General features: G+C 40.9%; 1 protein-coding gene across 1 annotated transcript; it reads right to left on the bottom strand.

Moving 5' to 3' along the window:
- Positions 1-688: 688 nt before the first annotated feature.
- On the bottom strand, positions 689-7,404 carry LOC309599476 (semaphorin-4D-like; the record flags this gene model as incomplete). The annotated part of the gene is made up of 13 exons (XM_082330970.1): positions 7,018-7,404; positions 6,465-6,610; positions 6,107-6,166; positions 5,811-5,909; positions 5,520-5,619; positions 5,234-5,344; positions 4,722-4,873; positions 4,224-4,399; positions 2,674-2,830; positions 2,103-2,325; positions 1,520-1,635; positions 942-1,108; positions 689-749 (listed from the first exon to the last, which is right to left on the bottom strand). Exons 1-13 carry the CDS (start codon positions 7,118-7,120, stop codon positions 689-691), a joined length of 1,671 nt encoding a protein of 556 aa, XP_082187096.1. The 5' UTR covers positions 7,121-7,404.
- Between the last annotated feature and the right edge of the window lie 4,779 nt (positions 7,405-12,183).

The following is a 12,183-nucleotide window of genomic DNA, read 5'->3' as shown; positions in this document are numbered from 1 at the left end:
TTAGATTTGCCTGCACAATGCTTGTATCAGCTACGTAGAAGTTCCCCAGCTGTCCCACTGATGGCCTTGTTATCACTTGTCGTGCAGTCTAAAATATACCAGACTAAAGACAGCTCTGACTTTAAAGAGACGCAAGTGGAGGTAAGAGAGACATCCTGTGTCACGAAGAAAGCAATGTATCTTGCAACTCATTACAAAGTCACTGCATAATACTACCAGATCACACACACCTGCAGTTCTACATGAAAAGTAATCCATTTCCCAATCCCACTAAAAATATTGATTTTAAATGGCCGATAACGAATAGCCTTCTTTTTAAGTGTACTCTTGAATAGTATGTCGTGTATCTGCACAGCAGCATCCCGAAGCAGTGACAGATTTAACAGGACAGCTGATGTATTGTGTGATTTCTGCAAAGTGGGTGTGGGAGGGACGCCAGTAACTTCAAACGGGTCACATTTACGCTTCCCTTGAGAGTAAGAGTTTTGGTCTGAAGTACTCTGACATTTAGACTGAGAGGGTTAAGAGCATTAGGCGGTACCAGCTCAGTGTGGTTTTTTTTGGTCTTAGTTCAAAAGTAATAATCAACGTGATTTTAATTCTGTGGTTTTCTGTAATGCAAGAATTCCAGTGAGCACAAAGCATTTTGATTGCACGAAGTTAAAATATTCTTTCTTAAAAGAAAAGATCACATACCTACACTAAGGCAGCTGGAAGCATCTCCATATTTCACACTTTGAATTAAATTCCTGAAAAAAAAAAAAAAAAAGAAAACAAAAAAACCCCAAACCCGAACAGATGAAAACACAGACAAGAAGTGTTCCAGCTTGTGTCATTCCATCTCTAGGACTCATCCTAGTTTTGTGTTGCAGACGTGAAGAGCGCCCTGATACAGCGATCGCGCGCCGGGTGTGCAGCTGAAGCAACAGCTTTTTACTTACTTCGTGCGAGCGGTTTGATTTGCCAGCAGAACGCATTCATTAGCAGACTGAGACCATGCGCAGTACGGGTCCCTCGCCAGGATGCAATCCACGCAGTACTTGTAGCGGTGGCACTCAGAAACTGGAAGCTGCACCACCTGAGACCGGGAGCCTACGTAGAGCATTCCCTAGAAACGCAGGAAGGAGTTCTGTTACAGTAGTGAGATTTTATGCTGTTATTTTCGAATACGGATTGTAAGATTTTCTGGTATTTGTTACAAATCTCAGGAAACGAAAAATCTTGTAAGAATAGATGGTGATACGAATGAGAAAAAACCCTAGCTTTCCATAGCGTGTAAAACGACAAGAGTTCCTTCCCTAATTTGTTAATGAACATAAAGGCTTGTTTCAGTTCTATTTCGACACATACAAATTCTTCTTCTACAGAAAAAAGATGTTTCGTGCTTCTGTTATTAACGAATACACGATAGAAGCAGAATTATGAGACGCTTACGGGCCAGAAGAACCCCACGGAAGAGCAAGGCCCGAGGCAAGCTATTACAGCAGTCACTTTCCATATGCGGGGACAGAAGTTGTACCTTTTCAGAAGACAGCTGGAGAGACCGCACAGGCTCAGGAGACGGGAACAGCTGTAGCTCTTCCACAATGAACATTTCCCCCTCACAATTGAAAGCTTTATGCAAATATCCGTCATCTACATAAAATGAAATGTATTTCTAAAGATAAGCTTGTTTAAACATAGCATAACATTTTAGCCTGATAATTCATGTTGAAATTAGATCGAGATTTAGAAGACATTCCTGGGCACAGGGAATTTTTGAAATTCTTCAAAGCAATTCTTGTTTTTTCTTTCAATAAGAGAGAAGCAATGATTTTTTTCAGGGGAAGAAAAGACCTCAAACAATCCCCGAATTTGCAAATATTATCATGTCAAGTCTCCTTTGATATGGAAAGTCTCTAAAGAGAGCCTTTTAATGTCCACCGAGCCAAACACATTTAATCTAACTGGGATGAAAATATTAAACTAGCAAGACGGCTTCTGAATGCAAAACTTCAAACAGAGCTGATGAATACTTTTACTTTTTTGAAGTCTCAGAAAAAAATTCTGCAACAAAATACATAAAAATGTATAGTATCTTTTCCTAAAAGACAAGCACTTACCTGTTCCTAGAAACATAACATCGTACGTTTGTTTATCTAGGCCGGTGACTCTGTCTACTACAATCCTGGTGTAGTTGGAACCTCTCCTCAGTAGCACCGGTCTATTACCAATCGGATTTACAGACTTATCCATTAGAGGGTGATCTCTAACAAACTGCAAAACTTTGTCAGGCAAGTCAGAAGAAGTATTATACCCAATACTCCGGGCAAAATTATCAATGCACTAGAAACAAAACATAACGAACGTGATTACAATGGCTTTTACGCTTCACCAAGGTCTATAGAAAAGGTGTATTTCCTTCTAAACATTCAGTTATTTCTACTTATCTTCAAAGATAAAAATCATTCTTTTCCTCACACTTTATGAACTAGCTAATAACCCCACGTCTCTCGTGGAGCGGAGCTGTAAGCAAGGCAGCTTTTCTAGGAACCTTCGTATGATGGAATGAGAAAGCAGGGATCTGATTATAAATGCTGCATTTATATCAGTAAAACATGAGCTAATGATTTGCTACCAAAAAAGAAAACTCAGAGGCTGTTCTTTAATTAGAACAAGTAAATTCATATTTACAGCACCAGGACGTGGAACTGGCACTTCTCCCCTATATACCATCCACTTAACAGCGGAATGCTCTACAGTTACTGGTCCTTTGTAGCTTCCTTCGGAGAAGACTTCCTGAATCTTTTTCATACTGTAGGCACAGACAGCTGATATGTCTAATCTTCCCCTTAGAAGAAAAAAAAGGACAAAACAACACACAAAATAAAAGCAAGTTTTATTGCCTTTTCTATAGAAAGAAATACTGTAAAATCACCCAATATCCACAGTGCACGCTGCTGTATCTTTTTCAGGATTAGTCATAAGAGACCTAACACTAAAAATACTTCTCTGTTGCAGTTTTCATGATTCACTAAGAAGAGAATAAAACAAAGATGTTCATAAAAGATGCTATTAAGTATGTATTTGTTAAAAATCAAGTAACCGCCCTCAAATAAACTGAAACAACTCGGAGAATGAGGACCTTCTGACAACCTTTCTTGTAAGCAGACAGGTGAGCCCGTGTTAAGGTAACCAACGCTTTGACAGGATCCTCCTCCCTTTGGCTCCACACTTCTGACACAGACCATTAATTCGTCTCCTAATCCCTCTAACTCATCTTGGCGAAAAACACAATACTTTTCCTCTTTGCCTCCACTTAGAATGCTTTTCAAAATGACTGAAAACATAGGCAGACTTCTAGGAGTGTCAGGATCAGACACTGATGTCATTTCAGTTCCACCAGTGAGTAACAAGCCTAAGTCTCTTTCCCACACCCAAAGGAATAAATGTTCTACAAATTCCTGTCTTCGGACACACTGGACCCAACCTGCCCTAACCAGGAAGAGAACTCACGTAAGCTCCCGCGGGTATAAACTGACGGTAAAGAGGTGGCAGCAGGTGACGCTGGACAGTGCTGACTGTGCTGCATGCCGGTAATTCTGATGCTTTTATGAAACGTGAGAATTACCTACTCACGGCTACTTTGTCATTGGTATTTGTTGACATGTAAAGTTTTGATAGACTTTCTCTTGTTTTTCTTCAAAAACAAGAGCATTAAGAAAAAGCTAGTTGACCCTAAACCTGTACGATATTTGTTTGGAGTTCTGTTTTCATTTTCACAGAATATTACATTAGACGAGCAGGCCATGACAGAACAGGAGAGTAATTCTGCACCTTGAAATGTCAGCTACTTCCTTTAGTGCTACAAAGACCAGAAGAATCCAGGGCTTTATGTATGTAATTATATAATTTTATATGTAATTAGTTTTAATTGCCCCACCATCCGACTAGAGAAAACATAACTCTGAAAACTTGGCTTAGGAGAAGCTTTTGGGTTGTCTTTAATTGAAGACTTTGGCCCAGGAACCAAAAACGTTTTGTTTCGGATGGTAACGTTCGCTCAGTTGGATCAAGCTGCAGGAAAACCAAACGTGGTGCATTAAAACACGCAGTGTAAGCAGCCGGTAGCTGCGTGTTCGGAGTTAAAGCCAAGAGGCTGTACTTGGGCTGGTAATACTGAAGTGAGAACCCTTACCCAGTTCATTACAAACTTTAGTAGCATACGTAGCCCTCTCTCTCACCATTGCTGGGAAAAAATTCCATAAAATATGCTGTCCTGCCACTTTCTTCTCCTAAGTAAAAAGATGTCGTGGACAATATTGAAATGGAAGCTTAATTCTGGAATGGAACAGGAAAGGCGGGATTTTAAAAATGACGTCCATCTTCTCTGCAATATGCGTTTTCCACCAAGATCACCCTAAATGGAGGAATAACATCAACACTGTAGAATGCGTAAAGAAATAGACGTAATTTTCACCTAATAGTGTTGCTGTGGGGAAGAATATAGCTGGTCTTTCCATACAAATCTCAGTTCAAAGGCAAAGAAAAAAGGTTTAAACGTCAAAAGCAACCTGAACAGCCGGTTCTGTTCTAGCAGGAGAAAGAGGAAGCCAGCTCAGAAATAAGATGTAGATGACAGGATTTGGTTTGGTTAGCCAGTGTAGATACCACTGTTAATCACTGACTATGAAACTTCATCTGAAATATACCGAACAAAATCTATACGCTACAACACTAACTCTGCAGATACGGGCAATTCTGGACACCAGAAGCTTGTCATAGAATTCAAATTCGACAGCTGTTTCAGTGAAGAACACATAAATTTTATCATCGTCTCCATTTGGATTAGATTCACTTTCATGCACTACTTCCATGTTGACAAAGCTTGGTTCTGAAACACATAAATACACAAAACATTTTAAGTTTATTCCAAGAGAAACATAAATGCCATATGTTATTTTAAAATTAAGGCTAATTGAACTTTTTTGTGGACTAGTGGACAAGGAGAGGGCTGAAAAGTATTTATGAGTCTATCAAACTTTAAAGAGAAGGCACCGTGCTTTCCTAAATGGAAAGGGGCTGTGGCTCATCGCATCACTGTAGTCCGTAGTCATGAATTTCTTTTGAATTCTGTCCTTCGTTTAAAAGCTCACACTACAAAACCAATACATAACATCCTACTACATTCTAGAGAGAATTCATACACCAAATTAAAGTTCAAGAAACTGGAATATATAAAAAACCTTCTTACCATTTAGCCACGATGTTTTAAACTCCGATCTTACAGGATTTCTCATACTGCGAAGTATTATAGGTTCCGTTCCCAAGAAATTATTTGAAGTAGCCGAATAAAATTCCCCATCTGTAAAGATTTGGAAGAAACAAAAAAGTATAAAGTACTTATTTTTAAAATGCAAAGACGTATCATAAGGAACAAATGGGGGTTGACATGCAAAAATAGAATTAGGATAACAGTATCCAGTAACTTGGTTTAGGTGAGGAAAACCGTCTCAGGTTGCACGTCAGTCCAGACGTACCTACAAAAACAGACGCATACTTCAGAGTTGGTTCAAACGGACACTTGCCTCTGCTCTCTTCAGCTCTTCCTTGCAAGCTTATGTTCATCCCCTGGATAACCTATGGCAAACAATCATTTAAATAGGATGAACAAAAAAAATATTTGAGAAGTACTTTTCTGGTCTTTCATACTTTTATAAAAGAATTAGGAAAGTTTCTAATTTTCAACAGGAATATTTTGAGAAAGGTGGTCAAAGATCTGCCATACCACTCAAGTATCTTCAGTAAAACCTGTATTCAAACATAATTACCATATGATCACAAGTTGGGTGATAGGCGTTGGTTCCACAAACATATAAGTTAGAGTTATTTATCTTATGGAGGAAGAGGATGTAGTTCTGGCATCTTATCTAAAATAGAAAATAAAAATAGAATTTACATAGTGTAGTGGATGGCATCTGAAAATATCCTGGTGTCTTAGCAGCAAGCAAACAAACTCAACAGATTTAAATGAACTTGCTTTGACTTCGTTTATTAAAAAGAAGCTTGATAACGTAGCCATTTTCATTTTAGTTAGTAAGTTAGAGGGGGAAACAGAAGGTCCTACCTTGTCCTTTCCTCTACGAATACATTCCAGTTGTCTTTCCTGTGTAGCAAACCAGTATTCCTAAAAGCCAAAAATACTCCTAAGTAATAATTTCACAAAATAATTATGTGTAAAAAAATCCCTAAATAATCCTAACTTTGAACCTCTTGGGTAAATAAGCATTTTTCTATGTATCTCCGTAAAGTACAAGGCATAATAAATTACCTGAAGAGGGGTATTGCTTTGCTTAAAAGATTCTGTGATAACATTTCAAGCCTTCAAATAATAATAGTTTTATACATTTAAAATCAGAACATTATGTTCAAATTAAGAAAACCACAGGCAAAGGTTTTTTTTTAAAGAATTTAATTTAATTTACCCTGGCTATTTCTCTAGAAATGTTATTCAAGTCAAGAGCAAATACTGCATCTCTGCCTCCAACAAATAAGGTGTCAGTTTCTTCATTCACAAGGAGAGTGGAAACATTGTATAATCCTTCTCTCATAAAAGTGTTTATATTTCCAGCTGTAAAACACAGAAGTTATTTTAAAAATATTTATCACTAGAATCTCAGTGTTATGTAATAAAGATTCCAGACTGAAAACAAATTGTAACAGAACAACGTTAAAAGCTTATAAACATTTCCAGAACATTTTCTAAATAATATGGAAGTATTTGAATAAATGCATGGATATTCTTTTCCCAATTTAACACTGGCAAATAAACAACACTATTATTATTATTACCTATAAGCCAGAACCTCCAGCTACAACAATTGCTGTTCAGGCATTACTCACTGTCATTTGGGTAAGTGCATCCCCAACACTTGAGGTGAAACAGTCCATAGCACTCTTCCTATGCCTAATAAAAAACAAACTCCCAACGCTGTGCTATGTTTCTTTCTGCTTGTGAAATTACAATTTTTCACTTACTTTGGTATTTTACTGTTTTTCTGGGAATGCAGTTCCCAACAGATGCGTTTGTCTCTTGTATTAATTGCAAAACAAGATAAAGGACAACAGCAGAGCTACCCATTTTCAGAGATTCAAGCAGAAATAAGCTCTTCCCAGGTTTTATTCCTTGTCATTAAATAATTACAGGCAGCAATTTCTTCATGGTTCTTGAAAACGTCCTGCAGCAGCCCTCCAAAGTCAGTGTCTGTAGTCTTCAAATATTTCCTGAAACTTGTCAAAACCTCTTACATTTTCTGTTCAGATAACTACTTCCAGACGTCCTAAAATTAAAAGCAGTTTAAGTTCACTGTAATATTTGGTTAACTTCATTTTTATAAGAGCTGGACAACCATGCCCTTTTACAAGATTTTGTAGCTATTACCTGTATTTATACTCATTGGAAGCAGACACTACTCGGATGGCAATTCCAAGCTATTACCAGCAAACCAAGCTTTGCGCCAAGTCTGTGATTCGCATTTGCAAGCTGCGATGTTTCAGATTTTCTGCAGGGTATCTAAGTATTATTTCACAAACAGTAAGAACAAGTGGCACCATTTTGCAGCAGTCAGCTATTCTAAGTATTTAAGAAAAATCATAGCTAAAACTGCTTTATTTACAGTAATTCACCAGTTTTTATATAGATATTACAGAAAATAATACATATAAATATCAAATCAACCATATGTTATGAAAAAAGAATTTATATTTTATTAAGTTAATTAGAATCAGGTACTCTTATGCCTGGAATTTTGGCAGCCCACCTAAATGAATATACCCTCCAGCCAACGCTAGAAAAGTGAGCAAAATTAAAGCGAGGTAGTTGTCATCCGCAATTACAGAAACCACAAAGCCAGATTCCAAATCTGCTTTCATAAAGAAGGGCATCTCTGCTCTTTCTGCACTTTCATCTGTAGGCAAATGCCAACAGCTGAGGAAAGTTTGCATTGGCGTAAGCCAAATAAAATATTGTTGGGGTTAGAGTACTTCTAAATGAGTAAATCAGGCTGGAAACTTCGGAAAACTACTAAATGACTTCTGTTACCCCCTGTATCGTAACGCAGGGTGAGTCTGCATAGACACATGCTGCCCACGTGCCAAGACATTTCCTTGGCCAACAGCACCCATCTCCTAGGACGCATGGTATTTGAAAACGGACTTTTTCCACTCTCTTATTTTATACTTTCCTGTGACCAGCTTTGTTCACAGCACCTGGGACGGCTGGTCCTGGCAATAACGCACACCAGGAGTTTGCACCTCTCCTGTCCCACCACATCTTTGTTTCAGTGGACAAATCTTCATTCCCACCCTGGCTTCCCCCAGGACGTTTTGCTTTAACCCCTCCCCTGACGGGCACTTCTGGACTGCCCATGTGGTGCCCCGGAGCCGAGGCGGCCCAGGCCTGAGTGAGGGACGGGAGGTGCGCGACTGCTTGCGGCCCCGGGCTCCCCAAACTACGCCGCAGCCCGGCATCACTCCACGGAGCCTCCTCACCCCTCTGGGGACGCCCCGCACACCCGGCCGTGCCCCCGCACACCCCGCCGTGCGCCCGAGGCCGGACGCCAGCCCCGCTCCCCTCGGCCCACGCACCCCCAAAATGGCGGCGCCTCCCTCAGCCCTTCCCGCCGCCGGAGCCGCGAACGTTGGCGCCCCGCGCCGCAGCCACGCGGCGCCGCCCGCCGGGGCACGCGGGTCCCGCGGCGCCGATCGCGGCTGAGGCGGCGGCGGGGCCGCCCCGGTCCCGAGGGCTCGGCCCCCGCCTCCCCCCCGCCGGGGCCCGGGTGAGCGCCGGGACGGGGCCGCGCAGGCTGCCGGGGGCAGGACCGCTCGGTGCCGGCAGGGATGGGGGCTGCGCAACGGGGGTGCCGGCCCCCCGAGGCTGGGGCCGCATCGGGACGCGAACGTGCTCATCACCTCGCAGTAACGCCCGCTAACGCGTGCCTTCGCGCTGTCTCACCGTGGCGGGACCAGAGGACGGAAGCTACGGCCGATACTTGCATTTCTCTGTGTCAAATTACACCCTTAAACAGCTTATCTTTAGTATTTATGTTCGTTTTTGTGAGTTAGGGAAATGCGCGTAAATGTCGTGTTCATATGGAAGAGAACTGATCTGCATCCTTGTAGTAATTTGGATTTAATTGCCAGGATCGAACGGTAACATAAACCATGGATTTTTCTGCGCTCGGTGCACACCACGTGCAGAACCCCTCTGCTAACCTTCCGTCAACCGCCGTAAAGAACACGCAGTAACCGATAAGGCATCGCATAAAGCCAGACCTCACGGATTCCCTTTCCGTGTTTGTGTTGTCTGACCTCTTAATGATCGCTCATTTTAGATTGCTTTTCAAAAATCTTATTTCCCATCCGACGACAGTTCTGGTTTCTGAAATAGGTCTTGTAAACTGTTCGAAGATAGAACTTCTGTTAACCCCACGGATCGGAGTCTGTAATGAGCTTCTGCAAAGAGGCAGCGGTTTTAAAAATTTGATTGCTTTGTATTTGCTGCTTTACTGTTGCTTTATTACCTAGGGGCAGGATAACGACATACGACTTCCCCTTCAAAGCAAAGTCTTGCCTGGGAAATCATTTCCAAGGAAATTAGCACAACCTTCCGATGACACGAATTAGGCACAAAAAGCTGAAGAGAACACACTGTGTGCTAGCGCTTTCTTAAACAGCAGGAACTTTATTGCCCACAGATAACGCAAACATTTTCCACACTTGCTGCAATTCAGCAAGTTACCTACTTAACAAGGTTCACAAAAACTATTTATTTCAGAAGTACCCTATTGTTCTTTGAGCATATTCTCATTTAAGGTGTTTATTATTGCTCAAATCTACAGTCTGGTTGTGATTGGCCACTCAGTCATGAGATATGCGGAATTAAAGATGATACAGGACTTTCAGGAATTCATTTTTAATTAGAAAATATACCTGCTCGTAGGATAGAAAACAATCCAAAATAACAATATGAGAATTTCTGAGTCCAGACTTTCTTTGGGCACAATACATCAGGATTAACTCTAAAGCAGAACGGACTATCAATAGAAAAAAATACTGTACATTGATTTTGAGAAGTAACATCTCAGCACAGATCAAGTGCTCACGCTAAGGATGCTGTAGCGTCTTCTAAAAAACCCACAAAAAATAAATAGGAGAAATGCCATTGGTATTACACCAAAGAAAAGCTTTGAAGGCAAAAAAATGAAAACATCTCTTTTAGTCCACCACAATTACTCCGAACAGTGTGCTATTGACTGTAGTTCTCTTACTCTGTTAGGGCACCTCCCCCAAAATGGGGATCTCCTCATTTCTCTCCAACGAGAGCAAATGTCCTTTCTTCTAGAACCAGGTCCTTACGTATAACAAATTTTTGAAGGAAAAGGAGGAAAAAGGTGTAGGCAAGGCTCGAACTTGCCTCTGTAAAGCTTTTCCTAGCTGTCAGTGTAAAGGCAAGGCCGGGAGACCTGGCTGGCACCTTTCGCTAATGAACGCTCTCACTTTTCCTCTCGACAGAAGGCGGCTGCACAAGTGTTAAATTTCAGTTCGCTGCAATTTTCCCCCTCCTATCCTGTCTAAAAAAGGAATTTGAATTTAAAGGCAACAGTAAACCACACACATATGGAAAGAGAAAGTTTCGCTGTTTTAAAGCCAGTACACCAAGAAAATCAGAGAGACAACTCATTCCTGGGATATGTGAATACAGGGCAAAACTCTTGCATTCTGACTGGGGCACAACGGTTTTGGCGTTCGTGTGGAAAGAAACACGGTTGTGTATGGATTTAATGTGCTAGAAGCCACGTGAAAAAGTGACTAAGAAGTGATTTAGTGGGTATTCTCAACAGAGACATTTAGCAGCACGGAAACAGAGGGACCTTCCTTCCCTCGTACACTATAAAATCCTGCTTTACACTAATGTAACACCGCATAATCTCAATTCCACTTGTTAGTGCCAAAATGATGCATATCTCTTACAAATGGCCAAATTCACAAGCAAAACATTTAAACCAGAAATTGTTTAGTTCTACATTTATTGCAGATATTAAAAGATTAACAATGCTAACATGTTTACTTACACTAAAAAGAAATGTCAGTTATCCAATAACATAAACATCTAATTGTTACTAGCTTAGCACTACTGCCAATTTGCACGGAACAGAAACTAGCAAATTGCTCTACAAGATTAAACAACCAAGAAAACCAAGAAAACAACCAAAAGACAGCAGACACACCACTGAAGTTAGTTAAAATGGTCACTGAAGCTTGCAGTCTTCATGGAAGAGAGCCTGGAACTAAAATAACAGAAAAGAAGCTAGTAAACTTTAAACAAGGCAATGTATCTGCATAACAAATGTTTCACATGTACAAGTATTTAAAATTTTCAAATCAGAGCTGCCTGCAAAAGCAGGTCAAAATAAAAGGAAATTCCTTTTGCAAAAGGAGCGTAAGGTCATCTCTTGGTAAAACAAGATAAAAGTGGCAAACGGTAACCCACTTGAGAGCAACACTGGAATCTCAGCACCAGTGCTGCTCTGCTGATATCTTGTCCAAAATTAAAGTTTGGCACAAGAAAGACAGACCATACTACAGCCACCCAGGGTAGCAGATTAAGATTTTCCCAATGTTCACCGTTATTCTCAAGTCAGCATTATACTCTAAATTGAATTGCACTCGGAAAGGCCGGTACCGTTTTCCAATCTGGACACCAACAATTTTCCCAGATTGGGCAAGCGGGCGTTTAGCAAACGCACCCCGCGTGGTACCGTGCCCAACAAACTCGGGTGAAATCAGAGCAGCGCAGAATGCTGGCCTGGGTTTGAGAGAGCGGATTTCAACCTAGCGTGAAACTCCACTTCGCCTTGTGCCTTTCTGCAAACAGTTTAACACATAATCAAGAATCCTTTCCAAAACGTAAATGTGAAAGAAGAGGCGAACCAGAAGTTTGCGGGGAAATAAAAATCGTGAACAGCAACACTGGCAGCTTCATCAATGAAACTAAAGGAAAAGCTAAACCCTTTGAGCGGGTCTGAGAAATAAATCGAGAGGCCAACAGTACTGGTTCCAGAGGGCCATTCTAAACCAGGCTGTGACTGACAGATCTCCTTTCCGAAAGGCCCAAGCTTTACACCGTGTAACTGCTAATTAGGA

Source organism: Platalea leucorodia (assembly GCF_965183815.1).
Source record: "Platalea leucorodia genome assembly, chromosome: 21".
In the NCBI taxonomy this organism is placed as follows: Eukaryota; Metazoa; Chordata; class Aves; order Pelecaniformes; family Threskiornithidae; genus Platalea; species Platalea leucorodia.
Note: the sequence above shows the minus strand (reverse complement) of the source record. Positions and strands in the feature narration are given on the sequence as shown.